Raw genomic sequence first — 24150 nt, 5'->3', positions numbered from 1 at the left:
CCTTCCCCCTCTTTTTTAATGATAGGTGTTATGCTTAGGGCACAACATTTGGGCTCGCTTGCAAGGCCCGTTCTACTAGATAAAGTAACCACGGCACATGCCCGTTGATCCGGCGACAGCATCTAACAGAACTTCAAGACAGAAAAATAGTTTATGTGTCGCTGCTATGGCAACTTACAGCACACAGACTCTGTTCACGCAGAAAATGCAGTATACGCACCCAGCTCTAGTTTCTAACATGCCACAGCCACTTTTGCTGACTATAAACTTCGTATTTCCTGCGAAGCGTTTATGGCTACAGCAACACATGTTTGTCTTAAAGTTCCTGCCGATAGGCAACTTCCTGCCGATAGGCAACTGTTGTGGTCAGTGAACCAATGGGCGCACGGCTTTGTTTCTTTTTCTTTATCTGGTCGATTGCATCTCACGAGTTCCCTGACCTAATAGAATTAAGGCTAGCAAGGTTAGGTTACCGTGGTCTAAGGTTAGAGTCTGCACGCTTGGATTGATTGATTGATGACTAATTGCAGGTGGACAATGTGGCCTCCATTTCTCGCTGATATCAGCGCAACTGAGAAAATTTTGAGGATAGTCTGGCATTTCAGCGCAGCATGGCGCAATTTCAGCAAATTTCATGGTTTTGGCACAGCTCGGCGCAAAAATGGGGAATGGTACCAAATTGGCACATCTGTTGCACCCCTGCAACCCTTAACTTTATTGCAAAGTGAAAGTTAGCTTGAATGAACATGACAGTACCTCAGAAGTTCTTTTATGTATAGTGTAAATTTTTATGAAAGGGAACACGCTAGTGCATAGCCTGCGCTCTGTCGTAGCTGCCTGCAGCAACATCAACCGCCGGATAAAGAAAGTGTGTCCGCTTTCCGTGTCATCTATTAACAAACGAAGCCATATGTCATGACCCTTGGACAAGCACTGCTAAATTGTGCTCCCGCTCTGGTCTCGCAACAATCGATGCCACCAAAAGCAGACGCGCTTTCTTTATCTGTCGGCTGATGATGTTGCAGGTAGCCGCAGCAGAACGCAGGCCACGCGCCTGCGCGTTCCCTTTTATAAAAATTGGTACTGTAAAAGTAAGTTCATGAGAGCGAGGTGTGCAGGGGTGGGCAAAAGTTACGAGGCTGCCTTCCCATGAAATCCTACAGCAGCATGGCCTGAAGACCACCCCTGTACATTTCAAGCTTGAAATTCCGGTGGATGGATTCAGAAAGGCGACAGAGCAGATGCGAGTCCTATGTGCTTGTGAGCCTTGAATCAGTAAATAAAAAGAAAAAGTGAACGACATTGGGCCTGTTGGTTTAGTATAACAAATGCAAAAAACTAGTGCTTAAAAGACGGGGACAAGAAAGAATGACACACGATGCTCTACTAACAACAATTTTTGTCGCATGTTCTTTTCCACAGTGCAGTTCTTCAGACACATATGTGTCTTTTCTGAATTAAATATCAGCTGAAAATCAGTGTTTGTCCTTGTCAGCTGTCTTTTCGTCCTTTCGTATTTTTCCCACACTCTTTCAATTTTCTTGACAACAAACTAACAACTCACCCAAAGACTCATGTTTATTGGTTCTATCTGCATTTTACCTGCTTAAGTGGGGATGAATAGCACAGAAAAGTGTGCAACTACTACTGCCCATCGCTCTATTAGTTAAAAGTATACTCTAAAAATTTTGCAATGTGCTTGAACGGAGACTTTACTAGATGTTTTGTGAATTTGGCGAGAAAATACAAAGCCATTCTAAAAATAATAAAAAATAAATTATTTCATTATTTTCATTTTTGAAGCAAGATTTGTGACATGGATTTTGCTTGTAAAATGGTGAAATCTATTCTGCTTATTACGTGTGCCCAGGGCATCCTTCTGAACCAAATACAGTCAAATCTTGATAATTTGAACTCGAAGGAGCCCGAAAACTTGTTCGAATTAAAAGAAGTTTGAATTAATGAAAGCTAAGTAAACAGAGCACTCCCCTTGCAGTGGCGCATGTGCATTGAGCTAACACACGAGGGGGAAGTTTCAGAAAACTTACATTTATTCATAAATCACAGGATTCGTCATTAATTGAAGTAATCCGTGATGCGCATCTACACACGTTTGCTTTGCAGCGAGTCAATCATTTTCGCACGCAGCTTGCAAAGCATTTCTACTTCGGCTTCAGCATTCTCCTGGCGAGAGAAGTTGCACACGGCAATGTCCAGTGCCAACACACTCTAAAGACGACAACAACGACTGCATCTCCGCTACTACCCTCTGGGCGAAAGCCCCAGCGTGGCTAGCACGTGACAAGAAAGGAGGAGCGTCTCCATGCGGAGAGAAGCAGATTGGCGTTTGAGATAAACCAACACTCCACAGCAGCTTTTTTTTTCTCTCTTCACGCACGCCGTTGAAAGGAGAAAGGTTACATGGCAGAGACAAAAAAGGGGAAGCATAGCACAGGCGTGTGAGAGAGAACCACACTCCGTGACAGCTTTTTTTTTTTTTTATCTCTCTCTTTGCGCACGGCGTTGGAAGGAGAAGGGTCTTTACGTGGCAGGGGTGGAAAAGAAAGAAGCGTGGTACAGGCATGTCGCAGAACGGCATTTGAGAGAGAGCGAAAATTCCACTGCAGCCTTTTCTTTCCTTTTCTTTTTCTTTTTCGCGCAGGGTTGAAACCTCTCGGAGGTGCCGCCGCAAGATTGGGCGGGATGCTGAGAGCATTTTCGGAGCACCGTATGTTCGAATTGACCGTCGCAAGTGCTTGCACGTTCAAATTATCGGGCGTTTTCGCCCATTGAAATACACATAGCTTTGATGGAACCTCATTGTGAGCTTGAATTAACAGGAAGTTCGAATTAAGCGTGTTTAAATTAATGAGATTCGACTGTAATAAATGCAGGCATGACCATTTTTCAGTTAAAAATATAGGTAAATGTCTGATGACTAGAATTTTAGGGCTTTTTTTCTTGAAGAACAAATTCCGTAAAAAATTTAATTATGGTGGCTACAACATTTTTTTTGCTTCAGAAAAGGAAAATGGTATTCAGAAAGGAGTGACAAAAGTTTGTATTTCACAGCATCAGTGGTTTCAGAGAAAATGTTTCAAATGTTTCTTTTCTGACAAAGAGTAGTGTTTAGAAAAAACTCCATTTAAAGTTCGATTTGCCTGGTAGGAGTGCCTGGGGCCATTTCCAAATGATTTTCACGCGCATAAAACTTTCCACTTCATGGAATCCCTTGTCAGTAATGCTGGAATATCGTGCCATGAAAATTCAAATATTGCATTTTCAGTCGTCTTTGCCTTCCATACCGCCCCCCCCCCCCCTTCCCGGACATTCATTACTGCATCTTTTGGTTTCACCTACATACATATTACGGTGGCAAGATAGCGGTATACATTACACAATGCAATTGTCACATTGGACGAACCTATCTTTATGCTTGGTGGTGCACATTTTTTTTTTAATTTTTGCGAGCTAAAAGAAGAACATTTACATTAGCTCACTTTCCAATTCACTCAACATAGTGGCTAATTCGCGGCAAGTATGGGATTACTGAGACTTTTTGCTCTCACATTTTTATTGACTCACTGGAAATTGCAGTACCACAATTAGTATCTCTATAGATTTCAGTGTTTTTTTCTGGCATGATAAATCAGACACTGGGTCCACTCCCTGAGATGTACATTATGTCTTTAGTAAAGCCAGCCATGTTAACTGTAAACAATCATTAGTATTGCATGCCGAAATGCAAATTCTGTCAATTGCATTGTATTTTGGTTGGGGAGTGTATGTTTTCTTCAACACACATATTGCTGTAAGCAGGAAAATAAAGCCAGTGGTAAGTTGAGTGCTGTGTGTCTTTCCTTTGTCATTGTCATTCCTTCTGCTGTCCAAAAAAACTAAATTAACCCAAATTTGCATAAATTTCAAGCCATATAGAAGCATTTACAAGCACAACCAAAATGCAGACAAAGGAATACTAGCCAAGTTGATGAGAGGCCCCCCTGAGTTGCCGAAGTTGATAGCGGCATCCGTCTGGATGTAGTCCATCTCGTTGTGAATGCCAAGCTCCTTACTTGAACGATGCACGGAGCTGACTACCCCAGCTGTGATGGTGTTGTTGAGGGCCAGCGGACTTCCCATGGCAACGACCCACTCGCCGGGTCGAAGCTGGTCCGTGCGAGTAAGTGGTAGCGTAGGCAGACCTTTCTGCAGAAATCAACAAAGAGAGGTCGATGGGTTCTGTCTTGGCCCAGAGATTCAACACAAGCTTTATTGCATCGCAAAGAGCAGTCGTGAGCTGAAACATAAGGAGATTGTTCTAAAAGAACGAAATGCCATCACAGACACAAGAAACAAAAAACACGGCAAAAGCCGACTGAAACCTGAAGATGCGCATGAGAGCGGAAAAGTAAGAAGGCACCAAAACTTATCTGTGCATGCTCATGCCATGGATAAACCTATCAATCTAGCATGTGCTACCACTTTTAACAATATGCCATGCCTCAATCATTAGACGTGTTTTTTCATTTCAGTGTGGGTACAAAACTGTGCATTTACTGAACTTCGGTGTGCATCTATTCACTTTGGAGGCAATGTAAAGACAGATTAGAAGGTGATCCTATGGTAAGGGACCTCTTGTGTTCCAATCATCTCTGTATCTGTATCGCCATCCCACTCTTGCTCTGCACGGCATGACTTGGCATTCAGAAGTAAGCTTATGTGAATATAACTTTCTTTATACAAAGCCAAACTGAGGTGAATGGCAATCGGTACCAAACAATTTTGAAGCAATATCGAGTCGTAATAGATAGCAGCATGGGATTGAGAAAGGCGGGAGCAGAAGGAGACATTTTCTCCCCACAAACACAAGCCTAGTCCCTCCCACCACCAATGAGGAGGCTTCTTTGAATAGCTAAAGTCCTTCGACAAACGAAACAAAATTTTTTGGAAGCTTGTCCCTCCAGTGATTTTTTTTCATGGGCATTTGCCCGTTTTGTTTGACGCATATTCCAAGCTCAAGTGGTTCACAAGGAGAGAAAGGATTGCCCTTTATTTTGTAGTCTTTACCGAATTTAAATATTCCTCTTCTTCTCTTGTGCCCATAAAATCCTAATAAGGTGCAGCTGTGTGGTGCAGTTTCAGGCATGATTGATGCACAGCTAGTGGGACACATGCATGCCCAAGTGCATCTATCGCCAAGTCTACTCACCTCGTGTTACTACTCAATGCAGGGGAAAAAAATGCTCCAAATGGTGCAGCGCAAGGCGTGTCAGCCAATAAGAGAGCAGTCATGTGGCGTTCTAATGCTACCAGATGGCCAAGCTTTCCAAGCATCTCTGTACAACTAGAGTGGCTAGAAAAGTTTACCTCGGGTACAGGGTTGGGCTGAAAGCATTGCGATACAGCCTGCAGATAGCATAACAGCCGGCACGTGAACTTTGTTCATAGGTGCAATTGCATGGGCTGCTGCACTTTTCAGTGAAACTAAGCTTCGTGGTTGTGGTACAAGCTTGTGTTCACCAAATTCTATGCAACATACTGTGAGAGAAGCAACAAAAAAAAACATGCGGGACTGTGCCACTTGTTTAGCTTTTGCAAGCCACATGCAACGACACGCCACATGCAAGCCACAGTCCATTGTGCACTGAGTGCAGAACTAATCGAGCTGCAAGAGTGATAAAATACAAAGTGCACAGTTTTTTTTTTTTTTTTTTTTTATAAATACCGTAACGATTACAAATGCCAACATACATAATATAGCCTCTGAGCTCTCCCAGAATTCTTACTTCATACCTCGCATTTTCAGATAACCTGGTTTCGAAGCAACACATGTTGTTCTTCAGAAGCTTTGGGAAAAGTGTAGCCTATACTAATGAGTGCATAAACTCTATATCGTCCCCAGAAAGCATTCACCTAAGCTTGGTGTAGCTGAACTGTCCACTTCACAGCCAAAAATCAATATGTTGCATCAAACTATGCCATAAATACTTGGTTCTTTCCGATTTATACAGCACAAAACCAACTTAGGGTATGCTGTGCCAATTACGGGACACGTGGGAAATCAACGCTAGGAGCAGAACAAGATGCAGTATTCATAGCATGTTCAGAAAGCCAGCCTCATAAAAATTTCACATCTGCAGGGGTGCAACAGCCAAAATAGAATGTGGAGCAATTTTCGGAGCAGCAAAATGTTCCTTTTGGAGCAAAAAGGCCAAAATTTGGAAGAGGTAACAGAAAAAAGGACATTAATTTTTTATCACGAAAGACCGAATTTGGAGCAGTATAAAACAGAAGGCCTAAATTTAGAAAAAAAAAAACTAGACGACTTGACCTAAATGATGAAGAGTGAAAATGAACACTGCTTTTCAACTAAAGGAGTGTTTGAAACCACCCCAGTAAGCAAACAATGCTGAAGTTTACATTAGCATTTGCCACTCCCCTCAAGTCCTTTGACAAACTGCAAATTCAAATGTGGCTCTCCCAAGCTAACAACTGTGAAATACGGGAGAATCGCTAAACCGAGAAGTAGAGGTGGCGAAAAAAAAAAATTACTGGGCAGCAGAAATGTCATTCAATGCTCAAAATGATTGCCAGTAACTTTTCTTAGACGTGAGTGATCTTACAGCCCCTTTAATTATGCAGTGCGTACATGCATGAATAATTGGACAAAATGTGCTGTGTCCTATGACTCATGCTAACAGCCCCTTCCAAATCATCACGCGCTTATCCACAGGGCAGTGGTGTACTGTGGCGAATGTAGCTTAAACTGGGTGCTGCGCGGCTTAGAACAAGGATTTCGATCAGCAACTCCTCCCCCCACCCTATTCCCCTAATTTTTTTAATTTTTTTTCATTCCCAGTGGCGGTTAGGTTTAGGGCATAACTTTTTAGCTGACTTGCAAGGCGTGTTTGATGAGATATAGAAATGACGGCATGAGCCCATTGGCTCAGCGAAGGCACCGGATATCTATCGGCGGGACGCAATTTCAAGACAGAAAAATGTTCTATGTGCCGTTTTTGTGACAACCAACATGGTGGCTGGCAACGCCTGCGTTCGTAGCACGTCAAGTTTGTTTGGGTGTGGAAAACACGGGATGCGTTTTAAGGTTTACATCCTAGCATGCAATTACCGCGTTTACTGAGAAGGAAATTCATATCTCGCGCGAAGGGTTGCTGGCTATGGCCACGCATTTTTGTCTTGAAGTTATGACACCACGCTGATAGGTATCCGCTGTGGTCAGCAGACCGATGGGCGGGTGGAATTGTTACTTTATCTGGCCGATCGCGTCTCGCAAGTGTCTTCGCCTAAGCAGTATATATATATTACACCGTTTTTTAAGGTTAGTGTTTGCGCGCTTGGATAGATTATAGAAATTGCAGGTGGCCAATGTGGTCTCCATTTCTTTCTCAAATTAGCACACCTGAGGCTGCTCGGGCATTTTAGACCAGCGCGGCGCAATTTCCGCCAATTTTATGGTTTTGGCACAGCTCGGTGCAACAATGAAGAATTGTATCAAATTGACACAACTGATGCAGCTATTGCAGCGCTGAATCTGTGATAAATCAAGGCACAATTAAGTGAGCTTCATGCAGTCACGGTAAGTCCTTCCCTAAAACCAATTGAAAAGGTATTGAGAGGCACAAACACAGATTGCATAGTTCATTCTGAAAAGTATTCGTACTCATTTATGTGCAATATCTAATTAAAACTCATATTCAAGAAACGATGCCACAAAGTAAAATGAAATAGCTGAGTGCACACAAAAAGCATAGAATCCAAGCTGAAATTTCATTTTAAAGCATCTATTCAAATATTCTATGCATAAATTGAAATAAAAGTTCAGTTGAAAGTAGGCACAATTCGGTTCATCTGTTCTCAGCGATTTCGTTTTATTTCACATTTCTTCTTTCAAATGCAATTTTGAGGGTCAGTGGTGAATGCATATCCCCTTCAGACATGAATTATGATGCACTGTTCGTAAATGTCTAAATTTAACACGACATAATACTCAGGCGAGGTCTTCTGATTTGGAGCAATTTTTTTAAGCAGCGAAATTTTCATTTTGGAGCACTTAGGAGTTGCAAAAGTTTCTATTTTGGAGCACATTGGAGCAGCAAAATTTTTCATTTCGAAGCAATCTGGAGCATTTAACTTCACATCCGGGAGGAGAAGCAAGTTGAATTTACATTCAAGGTCATAAATAACTATTTTGGGGCTCTTGTCTCCTGTAAAAAGCTAGAAATATTTCCGTTCATTTCGAAGCTCATGAAGCCAGTCATTTTAGCAGAACTCCTTATTTCGTTGATGATGCAAAAATATTGAAATCATTACGTTGGCCATTCTCAAAAAAACTTGTTCAGTGAGTTCAGTGACTATTTTAGTAGAAAATAAACAGAATACTGGTTGAATAAAATGGTACTTCATGAAATAACATCCTTTACACCTACGTGGTTATCAGTATATATGGTAGGCAATCGCTGTGACGTACAACACCAGGAACACACACACAGTAGCAGCTGAATTTCCCTTAGACGACTCCAAGAATATATAAAGGTTATTTTTATTCCCAACTGATTATACTGCTGGGCTTAACATGATGACATTTAGCTAGTCTCATAAAGCCAACCTCCTCCGGCACTCATCTCTCTGTGCTGAAACTACATGATTTAACAAACTTTGTTTTTCTTTAGCAGCAATGTTTTATGTGGCTAGGGCGTTTTGTCTATACCCCAAGGTCCCCTGTAGTGTTCTAGAAAGCAGTGCATGAAGAAAAAAGAACCTCACAGGGTACCTTATGCATACGCCCAAGACGACTAGAAGGCGAGAGCCATTTTGTTCGAAGACATTCTCGACGGGTCTTCGCAATCGCCAAGGGTGTAGGTAAAATTTTTTTTATTTAGGGGGGGAAGCGCACATTGATCAGAAAGGGGGACATGCAAATGGTAATATTGAGCTATATAAATGCCATGGTAAAAAATGTTTCGATGGTGGGGGAGATGCCACTGGCCGTCATATTTTGTGTAATATCCCAATCGATAACATCCCCCCACCTCCCGCATCGTGCGTTTTACAAGCGGGAAAAAGCGCGCAAGGGGGGGTGATGGACACAGCTAAAGCAGAAATAAAAAAGTCGCAGTTTGATCGCAAGGGTGAAGCAATGAATACGACAGCAACAACTTGAAATGTAACGCTGAGAACGGCAATCAGATAGAAACATGCAGCATGCTGCTCATGCACAAGTGACACACGAAAACAACATACACAGGACTAGAGCAAACCAACAACGTTTACCACTTGACACTTAGCGCACTGTTTAAACACAAACGATGCACGAAACGTAGTCACAAGTACAGATGAGTGCCAACTAATAAGTGTCCGAGTTGTTATACTTCGCTGTCTATGAAAAGCAGGCTTTTTTCGCAAACCAGGCCTGTGCAGCCAGCGAAGTGACTTTTGTGTTAGGCCCGGCAACTAACATAATCGGTTCGGTGAGAGCCAAACGCACAAGATTCTCCCCACTGAAGAATAAGCGCACGCACACAACCATCTAACCCCCTCCCCCCCCCCCCCCTTAGCGGGACAAAATGTGTGATAGATAAGCACGCGCGGGCGCGCCGTGACAAGCCGAGTGCCGAGCGCGGGTGGCTTATTTTTTTCTTTCTTGAGTTTTCATACATTCACCGTATATGTATATATACGGTGAATGGCTGCGAGGACGGCAAAAAGCCAGCCGAGACTGCCCATATAATTGAAACAAAAGAGGCGACCTACCTCCTTTGCACAGAGTGCAGATGCGATAGCATCCCCCCATGTGCCAGGCCTGCCATCAATTGTTACTCAAGCAGAGAGGAACGCACGTCACCCATCTTCAAAAGGCTGGAAGGAACTAGGAACGCAAGGGCGGGGGGGGGGGGGTATGAACTTTGGGTGTGATCACTGGTACTCGCGCTAATTCTGCAGGCATTAAAGGGACACTAAAGTCAAATAACAATTTACGTCAGAGTGAAAGCTCAATATATGATAACATCTAAAACGACAATATTATTAACAACAGTGCCCTACTTACCAAGAAATTGAGGTAAATGTAGAAGACAAGCACCGCAGTAGGGCATTTTCAAAATGATCTCGATGACATCAGACGGACCACCTACAATTAATCACTAGTAATCGATCTAGCTGCACTAAAGAAAGAACCTTCCGTGCATCAAGAGATGCAATAAAATTCTGTTTGTTCATTTTTGTTTGATTCATGAAAAAAAGAACCGCTGGACATTACTATGGAGAATGGCGCAAGTAATTCAAAAATTCAATTTTCGTGTAGTTACACTGGACAGGTGGTGCCATCTAGTGAGGCGCAGTTGAATTAAAAAACGTCTGCAATCTTCGAGCCAATGGCGGGAAATTGATCAATAGCCGTTGTTGCTGCTGTGGCTCCCGCTGTTTTCAGTCTGCTGCTACTAGCGCAGTAAAGCCGGGCAACATTCTGCATGGCAACAGTGATGTGAGTCGGTCCGGTCCATAGAGTTTCTCAAAATTAAGTAGAGGGCACTCTGGCACTGCGATCGTTCAGCGGCCATGGGAATAATAGGTAGTACACACATTTGCCTAGTCTTCGTACTTGCGGGTGGTGAATCGTACTTGCGGCTTCGTTTATTGCTGTCTTTCGGTTTTGTTTTGAAAGAAAGATTGAACCCTTTTGAACTTCGTGAGCCAATTTGGAAAGTAAGTTTAAATAAATTAAATTGGTGAAGCGCCACAACTGAACATTTGCTAATACTTGTTTCGTAAGAAAACAGCTCCAAGCCACACGAACACACACGGAGCCAAAAGCAGGCCAGAAGTTCGAATATTAGACAAATGTGTGTACTACCCATCATTCCCATGCTCGCTGAAGCGCCGTGCATTGCAGCTCCCATAGACACTAGCGCCAGAGTTCCCTCTAGTAAGTATTGTGGAAAACTCTATGGGTCCGGTCGGTCCGCTTCTTGAGGCGGGTATTTTGAGGTGCGCTAACCAGATTCAGAGTACTAAAACGTGATTTTATTTCAAAATAGGCCCTTCCTTGGCACAAAAGTAACACTACGAGGTTTCTGGACGGCCATTTCAATAATCAACTTCAACTTGATAGTTCACTTTAGTGTCCCTTTAACGACGGCTGTTATATCCTTCTATCTTGTACTCTCAATACGAACAGACTTTTGGTATGACATTCATTGCTAAGAGCCTAAGTGAAACTAACAAATAGTATCTTTTGGACACGACGTCACATAACTCAGATGATCGCTACCTGAAAAGACAATGATCACTCCAATTGCCAAAACAGTTTTTGCACTGTCAGTTATCTAAACGCAAAGCAGAGGTTATAGCAGCCGAGAAAGTTTATCAGCATGTCTCATTAGGCCTCAAGATAGCACGCTCGCGAATGCGCCCGTCAAAAGAAGCAATGAATGCGATGACGTGATGTTTAATATTTTTTTTTTAACCGTCAGCTATTGACCTTGGAAAGCGAGAGGTGTACATGTAACCGCTTCACCGTAAGCCTTCCGACCCCAGAGCCGCCAGGGATAGCCTCCCTATTCAAAGCTGCACATACTAAAACTGAATTCCGGCTGCTTTGACCAGGAAGCATACTTTTTATAATGAGATGGCATTAAAAAAAAGCATGCAAAAATTTTGAATACAGACCCTAGCAATCTCGAGTTCGAAATGGCAGGGTGTTTTGGAAGCTTTTTACCACAACAGTGATTACAAACGCAGATGTGCTGGTGGAAGGAATTACAAAAATGAGCTTCTGAATGAAGATCCATGAATCAAGTATATTAAAGAAAAAGTGTGAACGCGTTTCTACCATGCACGTGTTCTTCAGTAGATGCGAAGCACCAGAAATCAGACTGCGATACTAGGAACTCCCCCGCTGAATCACCGTCAGTTTCACGCACTGATCAGACCAGACGTCACGAGCCCCTGTGGAGAGCGCGTTTCACCATTAAGCGGACTTGCACAACAGAAGTTGCGTCGGCACCAAACATAGCATCGTGGATTACTTAGAACGTACACGCGACTGCTGTTAATTCAATGAAATAATTGTAGGCACAGGATTGTGACTTTTGTGGACCCGACAACAAGATGCACATGTTTTGACGAGCCGGTGTAGCTATTGCCGGTGATAGACGCTCCCGAATCCGACTTTTATGCAGTATGACAGAATTTTCAATGATATTATCAAGATCGCACAGTAAATCTGATTTGGAGCACTTTGACGCAAGAGTAGGATCACTGTACTCATTATTACATTCCAAGAAAGAAAATTAAGAAACACGTTTTTTCCAAGGTTTTCTAAATATTCTCAATTAACATACAACAAAAGCTCGTTAATTCAAAGCCAATGGGATCATAAGAAATATTTCAATTAGGCAGGTTCCTTAATTAACAGAATATACAAAAAGTGGGATGCAAGAAACCTGAAATTATTCAAAGTAATCAGGGCTGGTCATTTGCTGTGCCAGCTAGTTCGCGGCCCCAAGGGTTATGTTTTCCAGCAATACCAGGTCACGATTTCGCCGCAAACAAGGGTAAATGCTGGGCCTCGCTGCTGCCACCATAAAAAAAAAAAGAAAAAATCCTCATAGTTAACTGAAACGCGTGCCTGCGAAAAAACAAGACATCTTTGCTGCAACACAGTAGTGACACGCGAGCAGCATGTCTCCTGCTCCTCGCTGCGTCAGCAGGTCAATGCGACCATCCACCCATTTTTGTCTAGTAAAATAAGGAACTTAATAATGAACAGTGTGACAAAAGTCGTGATGTGTCTTGGCTAAAAAATATTATTACTGAAGCTCTCGAACCGAGTTTTCGAAGTAGGTGTTGCAGGCAAGAACTCTGCCAACAGTGCAAGCACGGAAATCGCTCAAGCAACCGGCATTCGGAAGTTCGCATACATCGCGAATTCCGCCTGACTGTCTTTTCTTAGTTTCTTCATATTCCCAGAAAGAATATTCTGAAATTGAAATTTTATTTTGCAACGAAGACATGTTATGAGGAGGGCAAGTAAAAGCTGTGAGAACAGCTTGAGTAGCGCTGACTCCCTAGTACACAGGGTAGCACAGAAGACGGGCGGCTTCGTTGCAGCTGCGAGAAGCATGCCAAATGCTGCCCGTGCGTCACTACTGCATTGCAGTGAAGCACATGTTTTTTGCAGGCGCACATTTCAGTTTATCACGCGACCATTTTTTGTTTCTTTAAAATATTTCTCTAGCTAGATGTATTAAAGTTGATGTGCTTTAACTGCTACTTATTAGTATCAGTACAGTACATTGCCTAGTGGCTCTCAGAACTGTCGTTGCTGCAGTCTTGCGGCGAAATCGGGATCGGGAAGTGGCACACGCACCCAAAGTTTTCGATTTAAGTGGATTAGTGTTGCCGCCACTTTGAATTATGCACTCAAAATTACATTGCAAAATACGGGAACGTGAAAATACTTCGAATTAAGCAGTATTTCGAAATAACCAAGTTCCAATCATTGGTGTTTCACTGTATATATTCAAATATTTCATTATTCTACGGCAAAAAGTAAAAAATATATATATACTGTTTAAGATAGCAGAAAGGTACCAACGATTGAACATAGGCATGCATTTCCCACACAATTCGCAGTGCGTGGTCTGTCGTTTTATTGTCTAACATAGTGCATCAAGTGGCCACCATTCAATTAACACTCTCCTGGGTTTCTTTCGTTTCTCTGTGGCTGAGAAGGGCAGCGCAGGAGCAAATAACCAGACCACTGACACCCCAGCAAAGAGGAATGCTAGGTCTAATCACGTAGGACCAATTTCTCCCGTATCGGTGAACACTTTAGAGAGCCCCTCACTATGTTTGGGCATTTTGAGCTGACAAGCATAATGGTGCACTGGGCCTTCCGGATCATTCTTGTTAAAATTTGCAAAATTACATGTCGCGAAAAAATCTAATGAGTGCCACTTGCCCTTCTCACACGCGTGCGCCCCAACATCTATAGGGAGCGACGTACAGCAAGGATTGGTCCCGTTTTTACATCGCTCCTTTACCTTGACATTGGTGGGCTGACGTCACATACCGTACGCTCTTCATCAGAACTTTTTTAAATGCTAGCTATATCTAGAAAAACAGACGAAGAATGTCCCGTCTTCTGATTATATCCTGCATTTTAAACGGTATCTAATTAAGAGCATTGCACGTGACATTACTTGGCATGTGCCCTTTGTGTGTTCTGTTGTGTAGCGTGAGTGAGGATATTTTGGCTTGGGCTAGCTGCTTCATATGATTTTAAAAGGGAAGCGCAAAGACAAAGGGGAAAAAAAGACAGATGTCTTTATTTTCTGTGCCTTTGCACTGCCCTTTCAAAATCAGTATATTGAATGAAAGCTGAGAAAAATAACAAAACACGCAAGTGGAATCTCAGCTTGTCATTTTTATTTTTGTTTTTTAATAGCCTTGAGATGCTATTCACTAATCGACCCTCGTTTTGCGTCCGCCTCGGTGGACAAGTCGCAATAGAGTGCTCTGCTGCTGGCCAGAATGCCGGGGGCTCAATTGTGGCCGCGGCGGTCACATCTAGATGGAGGTGAAAAAGTAGATGCCCGTGTGCTGCACGATGTCAGTGCACCTTAAAGAGTACCAGATGGTCAAAATTTGCGGAGACCTCCACTATGACTTCCTCATATTCATATTGTTTTTTTTACGTAAAACGACACATAATACCACTGCTACTACTACTATATTCTACTACTACCACTGGTACTACTACTAAGACCTCATTTCCCTTGTGTTTGTCTTCTCGTCCTTCCTTTATAGTGCTTTCGCCAACCCTGACAACACTTAGCTTGTGTTTGGTGCGTCGTCTGTGACCACAGTTTCAGCGGAGTGACGTGGTGTATCGTGGTCACAATACATGATCCTTGCCAGCCTCTCCTAAAGCACACGCACTGACTGATTCATTCCACAGAAAATCATAATACACAACAAAGAACGTCAAAATGACACAACATCGATGGCGCACGTGCACAAGTAGGCTGGGGCACGTCATGCGCACGTGACCTTACTTACGCATGTTGTGCTTGGTGCGTATGCCTCATGTGATTCTCCAGCCCCGATACTGAACAGAACAGGGAAGGAATGAGGCTCGCGATTGCTACATGCGACGAGAGGCAAGGTATTCAAGCTTGCTTTTTCGCCTCATGCTTTGGTGACTCATAGCGAACCAATTTTAAAAATCACCTTGGTAGAACACTTTTAATTGAGGACGCAAGAACTTCTGATTGATTGATTTGTGGGGTTTAACGTCCCGAAACCACTATTTGATTATGAGAGACGCCGTAGTGGAGGGCTCCGGAAATTTTGACCACCTGTGGTTCTTTAATGTGCACCCAAATCTGAGTACACGGGCCTACAACCTTTCCGCCTCCATCGGAAATGCAGCCGCCACAGCCGGGATTTGATCCCGCGACCTGCGGGTCAGCAGCCGAGTACCTTAGCCACTAGACCACCGAGGCGGGGCACGCAAGAACTTCTAGTGTCTAACTAGAACTTATTATGTCACTTAAAGAGAGATGCTTAAAAAGTAAATTACGAACAAAACAAAAGCCAGATGCACATCACATTTTTTTACCTGAAGGTGCTGCAGCAGATGGGTTACAATGTCAAAAAAAAAAAAAAAAACACCTTCATTGACACAACACACTTTGTTCTTTTTATAAGCCATTTCATTCTGTTACGAAACTCACAAAAAATGAAATATTAGAAAAAATATATCTGATACGACATTCTGAAATCTTAATTACCCTTGCGCGAAGAGGACTGTTTAGGTACATTCATTTTCGAATGTGAGTTCAGCACGAAATGCTTGACACAGGAGCTTTAATTTCAGTTTGATTCAACACAACGATACCAATTCTCATCCTAGTTAATTTTTTATATTGTTACAGCTGTCACTTTTGACCCAATAACACTCGGTAATGACGTATAGCGGGGGAGGATATGCTCGTCTCCGTACCGCAAACACGGTCAGCTCAGTGGGCGCGTCTCCGCGACATTCTCAACACACGTGCATGCCAACAATGACTTCAACTCACGACGACGGCGCTTGACCAGCTTCTTGCCAGATGCTTTTCCGAGTAAGCCTTCCCCTTCTAGTCCCAAATGGGGGTGACTTTGACGGCTCCGCTCGTGAACCGTGGGAACGAAGGAGTCTCCTTTATTTCTCGTGCGCAGGTCTCCCGCGTTCGCCTTTGCGCAACTGATCAGCTTCATTAGTTGACAGGTCGGGGACTGCTTCGCGCTCTGCATCATCCGCATTGCATCATCCGCGCTCTGCATCATCCCATGCGTCAGCTGGTCTATCGTGAACAAGGCGTCCTTATGACACGAATAGCGACCATAGGGAGCCTTAGAAGAGCTGCGTGGTATAAAACCAGGTGGTGGACCATGTATGCGAGACGATGCATGCTGGGCAGCAGTAGGGTGAACAACGTCTTGTGTAATATGCTGGAGCGACAATTTTAAAAATGCCGATTTTCGTGCAGAAGACAGGCAGCGCTCGATGGTTCAGTTTTTCCCAAAATACACATGGTCGCCTGTCAGTGTACTCATGTTTCACTTTGTGTTGTGGCAGTGGTCGATTCATGCTGGGTGTTCGAATGATTGCGGACTGCTTAGGAAATCGACGATAGTGTGCGGTTGTCTCGAGATGGTTGGCAATGAGTAGGTCATGGTCATAGTCGTTAAAACGGGCAATCATCTCCTCTTTGATCTATCGCCATGACTCGTTGTTCTCGAATATGTGCATTAGGTAAAATTTAAATGCCTCACCCGAGATGTAGTCAGTGAAGTTGGTGATCATTTCCCGTTCCGACCAGGATGCAGCGGCGGCGTGGAGCTCGAATAGGTTGAATCAGTCCAGTACGGGTCCGTCATCCGCTGATCCGGTGTACTTAGGGATGTCAAGCTCGGCCGATGGTTCTGCCATGGTGCTGGTCGCTGTGTGCTGCTAAAAGATGATTCCGTAGTCCATGTATGGTCAGGGCGTCTCGTGGAGAACTGCGTCGATGTTTAGCAACTGATGAAAGGGCTGGCAGGTCTTCATCCTGTCGGCTTGTGTGAGGCTATGAATGGGAGACGTGGCCTGGCTCATACACCATGTTTATTCCATTAAGCACTTCTTCCTCGGCTTCTACCATCAGTCACTGCCTTCCTACGTCCCACATATATATATATATATATATATATAGAGAGAGAGAGAGAGAGAGAAAGAGGGGAGACACAACTTTTCTAAGTATTTTTGGCCCACTGACAAAACTTCAGTATATATATATGTGTGTGTGCATACGTGCATGCGTGCGTGTGTGTGTGAGTGTGATGCTGTGATGACTGGCTGGGAGACGTGTTCTGACTCATATGCTATGTTTATTGCCTTCTCACTTCTTTTTCATCCATTTCTAACTCTCTCTGCCTTCTTACGTTACAGGATTCCCCCTTCCATCAAAGGAATGTGCAAGTTACATATAACAAAGCATAAAAAAGCAGTCTCAAAAGCAGAAAATGTGGAAATGACAAGTAGCTCCGCATCACAACAAACTTCCGTTAACTCCCACAAAAGATTTCTCAAGAGAGGGCAGCCATCCAGTGATACTTAGAAGAGTTCTGGTGGGCGAAGCTGGCTGTTGTGTCCTGAGTAGCATAGCCATGCCATGCACATCTGCACTGATTATGACACAGGTTGGGAGCCCTTCAAGCATTGGAAGGTCGAATGTCTTAGGCGTTGGATTCTGTGTCGTGGTTGCAACAGACATTTTCCTTTTATCCTGCGTTCGGGAGAAGCGAGGCTGATGGGATGATGCCTGTTTTTATGTGTTGTACAGGTGATTTCTTGTTTGTTTGTTTTTTTTGTCGTTTTCGGTGGGTTTCTCTAAGTAGGTTTGAACGTAGACGCACTAGTGACCGTTTGCTGATTGATAGATATGTGGGGTTTAACATCTCGAAACCACCATACGATTATGAGAGACGCTGTAGTGGAGGGCTCCGGAAATTTCGACCACCTGGGGATCTTTAACGTGCACCCAAATCTGAGCACACGGGCCTACAACATTTCCGCCTTCATCGGAAATGCAGCCCGCCACAGCCGGGATTCGAACCCGCGACCTGCGTGTCAGCAACCGAGTACCTTAGCCACTAGACCACCGCGGCGGGGCCTAGTGACTGTTTGCGCAGAATGCGTTTCTGGTGATGATCCTTCATGTCAAGATGCCTTATGTCTTCTATTCATCATTTCTTTATTAGGCTTACTGTGTGACATTGACCTTTTAGCTGCGATTGTGCTTCCAACGAAGTTTTCATTGGTTGTATTGCTTATGAGAGGATCGGTTGTAGTAGGAGAGGTCGGTTATCTTGCCTATGCTGGCTCTCCTGATGTTGCTCAAGAGATTGCTGTACTGGAACCGCTTTCGGAACATGGCCCTCATTTTCTCCGCTAGTAGATGTCTTGTCGAGTAGGTAGCTGGTGCATGATGATGATGTTTGATGTTTTATGATGCAAGGACCATTTCACGGCCAAAGAGCGCCAGTTAATCTTACTAAAAATATGGAAAATGATTGTGATAAGCGGCTGTATAAGGGCCATAAATTTCCTTGCGGTAAGGCGGGTAAAAACATACAAGTAATAAAATCATGACCATGCCGTGAAAGGTGTGTGTGGTGTGAATAGGTGACAAAAGTTGGTGATAATGAAAAACGATGGTGGACATGTACGGCGTTAGCACAAGTACCTCACTCGTTCATACCCTTGCGTCCAAGGGCTGTGAGGCAAGTGCTTTCTTGTGTAGCCACCGCAGCAAAAACCTCTCTGGAGAGGTCCTGCTACGGAATGCCCGGGTATATGATATGAAAACTATGAATTTCTTTTAAAAACGCTAACAATGATTTATGACTAAAAAGCGGTTCCCTACTGACAAACATTGCAGGGTGTAAAGGTATATGTTGTTGGTAGGGTAATGGAAAATGTTGTTTTCTTAGAGTTTCTAGCTGTTTGCACTGGATTAACATGTGAAGGACTGTAAATGCTTCACCACATCTGTCACACAATTGTGGATCGCCACCGGACAAAAGATATGTGTGTGTCGTGTATGTGTGTCCTATCCTGAGTCTCGTTAGTATTACCTCTGTATGACGCGATTTTGATACTGGCAGCCAATGACCAAGGGGTGGCTTAATAATGTGTAGTTTGTTTTGTGTGTGTGTATCCCACTTGCTCTGCCAGTAGTCCCTGAGGTTTCGTTTGAGAGACGGCTTAAGATCAAGTGCCGGGATTGATATGGGTGTAGGGGCAGTACTTTTGTGGACGGATGCAGCGAGCTGTACGCCCTCACGTTGCCTTGGATCTCACGGTGCCCTGGCACCCAGCACACTATAACATATTGTTTGAGTGTGTAGAGTGTGCACAAAATGGAGTAAAGTGAGACAAGGATTGGGTTTTTTTGTTTTTTAAGAGTGTGCAGAGCCGTTATCACACTGAGGGAGTCCGTATAAATTACTGCTTTTTGTATTTGTAATTGCTTGATGTGTTTAGCCGCCACAAGTATCGCATAAGCTTCCGCTGTGAAGATACTTGTGCCTGGGTGTAGAGGGCCAGCATCCGAAAAGAATGAGCCGACAGCAGCGTAGGGCACAGAGGAGTTAGACTTGGAGGCGTCTGTAAATAACTCAGGACGTGTGTATTTGTGTTGAAGTTCCAGGAAGTATGTTCGGATATGGGCAATAGGCGCATGTTTTGTAACTTCTAGAAAAGACACATCGCAGTCTATAGTCTGCCACTGCCACGGTGGCGGGTATGCTACAGGAGCCATTAAACTGTGTTCAAGTGACACTCCAGTTTCGTCAGCTAGACCCTTCATGCGAACTGAGAAGGGCTGCCTCATCGAAGGCCTGTTTTGAAACAGAATGGAGCTCGACAAATCATTAATAGTAGAGTATGAGGGGTGCTTCTTGTCTGCTTTCACCTTAAGGAAATGGAGAAAGGACATGTAAGTTCCCTGCAGATGAAGTGACCACTCATTTGACTCAACGTAAAGGCTGGTGCGAAAAGCACCCGTAGAAAGGCGGATGCCCAAATGGTGCACGGGATCCAGCATCTTCAAAGCACTTTGAGTCGCAGACTGATAAACAACGGCCCCATAATCTAAGCGGGTGCGAATGAGGCTTCTATACAGGTTCATGAGACATTGCCTGTCACTACCCCACGTAGTACGTGACAACACTTTTATAACATTCATGGCTTTTAAACATTTTGTTTTTAAATACTTGATGTGTGGTACGAAGGTCAACTTGTTGTCTAAGATTAGGCCTAAGAATTTATGCTCCGCATTGACAGACAGACGTTGACCATTCAGTTCAATGTCAGGTTCTGAGTGCACGCCTCTTTTTCGGGAGAACAAGACACACGTGCTTTTTTCTCGGTTCAGCCGGAATCCGTTTTCCTCTGCCCATTTGGAGACCTTGTTTAAACCTAACTGAACCTGCCGCTCACACATTGTTAGGTTACATGACTTAAATAAAGCCAAGCTAGACGTCATCGACATATGTGGAATATAACATGTTGCGGGGGATGGACAGGTGCAAGAAATTCATTTTGATAATAAAAAGTGTACAACTAAGTACACCACCTTGCGATACTCCCGTTTCTTGCACAAATGTTTGGGAGAGAATACTGCCCACACGGACACGGAATTTCCGATTGGACAAGTAACTCTCTATTATGGAAAGCATTCTACCGCGCACACCCAGGTGAGACAAGTCTCTTAATATGCCAAAACGCCATGTTGTACCGTAAGCCTTCTCGATATCGAGAAACACCGAGAGGAAGTATTGTCTGTGGACGAAAGCATCTCGGATCTGTGCCTCTATAGGCACCAGATGGTCGGTGGTGGATCTACCCTCTCGAAACCCACACTGGAACTGGTCAAGCAGATTGTGTGTTTCAAGAAATTGTAAAAGTCGGCGGTTTATCATTTTTTCAAGAAGTTTACAAAGGCAACTGGTTAGTGCAATAGGCATATAACTTGAAACTGAGGAAGGATCCTTGCCCTGTTTCAAAATAGGGATAACAATAGCCTCTTTCCAGGAAGCAGGGATGGTGCCAGAAAGCCAGACAGCATTGTATAGAGAGAGTAAAGTTTTTCGCGTTTTGAGCGGCAGGTTTTTCAACATTTCATACGTGACACGGTCATAGTCTGGGGCAGAATTACTGCAAGAGTTTAGTGATGTTTGTAGCTCAGCTAAGTTGAAAGGTTGGTTGTATGCCTCGTGATTTGTGCACTTGTATTCTAGTTTCTGCTTTTCTATCCTTGCTTTATATCTTTGGAAAGCTTCAGTATAGTGTGACGAGCTAGACACTTGCTCGTAGTGTGCACCGAGGAAGTTCGCCTAATCTTCCAGGCTGTCACCCTGTGTGTTTACGAGTGGGAGTGAGTGTACTTGTCTTCCTGCTACCCTACGAACCATGTTCCAGACTTTGGCCTCTTGTGTATATGAATTTATCCCTGATAAAAACTTGTGCCAGCTTTCTCTTCTGGCCTGCCGACGCGTTCTCCTGCCTCGAGATTTTGTTTTCTTAAAGCTCTCAAGGTTTTCCGCTGTCGGCGAGTTCCGTAGCAACCTCCATGCCCTGTTCTGTTCCTTTCGCGCATTCTGACACTCAGTGTTCCACCATGGGACGTGTTGTTTGCCAGGCAGTCCAGATGTTTGTGGAAGGCACTTGGCTGCTGCGTCAGTAAGAAAAGCCGTGAAGTACTGCACAGCTTCATCTATGCCTAATCCGCATATGTCAGTCCAATTTAAGTGAGTAAGCTTTTGAAGTTGTTCCCAGTCGGCTTTGTTTACCAGCCATTTGGGCACATGTGGAGGACATTCATATATTATTGGTGTACTCAAAACTAAAGGAAAATGGTCACTTCCGTATGGATTATTTATGACTTTCCACTGAAGTAATGGTACAAGTGAAGGAGATGAGATACTGAGGTCTATGGAAGAGTAAGTTTTGCTGGCAAGGTTATACTATGTTGCCTCTTTCCTATTCAACAGACAAGCACCTGATGAAATGAGAAATTGTCCAATGAGACGACCTCGTGCATCACAGCGAGAGTCACCCCACAGACCACTATGTGCGTTCAGGTCCCCAAGGACCAGATAAGGTTCAGGTAGTTCGTCTATTAAAGACTGGAATTGAAGTTCTTCAAGACGGTGGTGCGGAGGTATGTACAAAGAGCAGACAGTGACGAGTTTGTTTAGAATAACTGCTCGGACAGCCACCGCCTCGAGAGAAGTTTGAAGGGGTAATTGTGTACATGCTATACCTTGACTAACTATAACCGCTACACCACCGGATGGTGGCATGGCATCATCTCTATCGTTTCGGAAGATTACGTAGTTACGTAAAAAGTTTGTGTTTGTTCGTTTTAAGTGAGTCTCTTGTACACACAGCACTCTAAGATTGTGTTCATGGAGGAGTTCTTGTAAGTCATCGAGGTTTCGAAGAAGGCCTCGGATGTTCCACTGTAATATTTCTGTCTGCATATTTAAACAAGAGAGATGCTGCTGTGTGTACAAAGAGTATCCTGTGTTGAAGTGAGCTCGTTTATTCAGGTGGCAGGACGGTCGTCCGGCCCCGTTATTGGTTTATTTTTCTTGGCGCGCTCCAAGGAGCCGCGCCGCACTTCTAGTACCAAGGGTACCGTTGTATCCATTGCCTCCTCAGAGGCACTGGGTGCCCGCACATGCGAGCTGGTGGTTCGGATTTTAGGCTTCACCTGGTGAGGGGAGGCTTTGAGACCAGAGGACCCTGGAGTCTCCGGCCTCAATTCACTAGGAGGCAGAGTAGACTGAACTACTGCCGCTTTGGGGGCAGGCGCCACAGCCGACGGCTCGCTCTGCGCTGGCCAAAGGAGTGGCGAGGGCTGGTGCGGTGTTGCCCCCTGACACGCCGCATCAGCATATGTAGCGCCGTAAAATGGCGACTCTTCGTCTGGCTTCTTTGAATGTGATATTTTCTTTAATTTTCAATGTGATAATTTCTTTTTCTTTTTTCCAAAATAGACAAGACCGTGAGTATGCGGCATAATTTCCGCCACAGTTCCCACAGTGTGATGGTTCTTCGCAATTGTCAGAATTGTGGCCTGACGCTCCACATTGTGCGCAAGTTTGGTGACCACGACAGCTTTGTGAGCTGTGGCAATACCTCTGGCATTTAAAACAACGACATGGGTTAGGTATGTATGGTCTGATCGACGTCTTTGTGTACCCTGTTTGAATACTTTCTGGCAGATTACTGGAAGTGAACGTGAGTATTAGGTGTTTTGTTGGTGTTACCTTGTTGTCTCTTCTAATGATGATCCTTTGTACATTGGTAACATTCTGACTCTTCCACCCCTCCAGAAGTTCCTCTTCGGTCAAGCCGAGCAAGTCAGCATCAGATACTACTCTACGGGTTGTGTTCATAGATCTGTGTGGCGTTACAATGATCAAGTGTCACCAAAAGTTGAAAGATTCTGTAGCTTCTCAAACTGTTCTTTCTCTCGAACTTCAAGGAGGAGGTCTCCGCTGGCCATTTGGTAACTTTGTACCCGGCTCCAAGAGTTTCTGTGAGACATCTGGCTACTACAAAGGGGGATACAGTTCTGGCTTGCTTGCTGCTTATCTCACTATGTATAACATGAAAATGGGGAAAGTTTTCATTTGATCGATTGAAAAAGCCTAAGTCCTCAGTGCGTACGTGCTTTAACGCGGTACGATCACTTAACAAGGGAAACGCTCTATGCATTCCAGTTTAATTTTCTTCAGAAGCGTTGCCGGCCACCCACCACGGAGCCCAACGAGAGGACACTACAAGTTTGCGGATGGTAAAACCTGCAGACGCCAGCCGTACAACGCTACTATAACCCAATGCGCCTAGACCAAGGTAGGCTATTTGCACAGGGTTAACCCTAGCCGCCAGGAAGTTTGGAAGTAGACAGAAGAGAGTAGAAGACAGGACAGATAAATAGTGAGAGATAAAGACGAAGATGTAGGGAGAGAGAGATAGGAAAAGGCGACTGCCGATTTCCCCTGGATGGGTCAGCCCAGAGGTGCCGT

The 24150-nt window shown here is 44.1% G+C and overlaps 1 protein-coding gene across 3 annotated transcripts in view; it reads right to left on the bottom strand.

Moving 5' to 3' along the window:
* HtrA2 (HTRA2-related serine protease) overlaps positions 1–24150 on the bottom strand; it is a 123494-nt gene that overhangs the window by 47092 nt on the left and 52252 nt on the right. For 2 of the 3 annotated variants that reach the window (XM_037413036.2, XM_037413035.2), the window contains exon 4: positions 3982–4206. The exons of the other annotated variant lie outside the window; for it this stretch is intronic. In XM_037413036.2, coding sequence (XP_037268933.1) covers positions 3982–4206 — 225 coding nt within the window. The remainder of the gene's footprint in view (positions 1–3981; positions 4207–24150) is intronic. 3 annotated transcript variants of the gene reach the window in all.

The sequence above is a fragment of the Rhipicephalus microplus genome, chromosome X, assembly GCF_043290135.1.
Source record: "Rhipicephalus microplus isolate Deutch F79 chromosome X, USDA_Rmic, whole genome shotgun sequence".
In the NCBI taxonomy this organism is placed as follows: domain Eukaryota; kingdom Metazoa; phylum Arthropoda; class Arachnida; order Ixodida; family Ixodidae; genus Rhipicephalus; species Rhipicephalus microplus.
The sequence above is the reverse complement of the archived record's forward strand: the minus strand, read 5'-3'. Positions and strand labels throughout refer to the sequence as shown.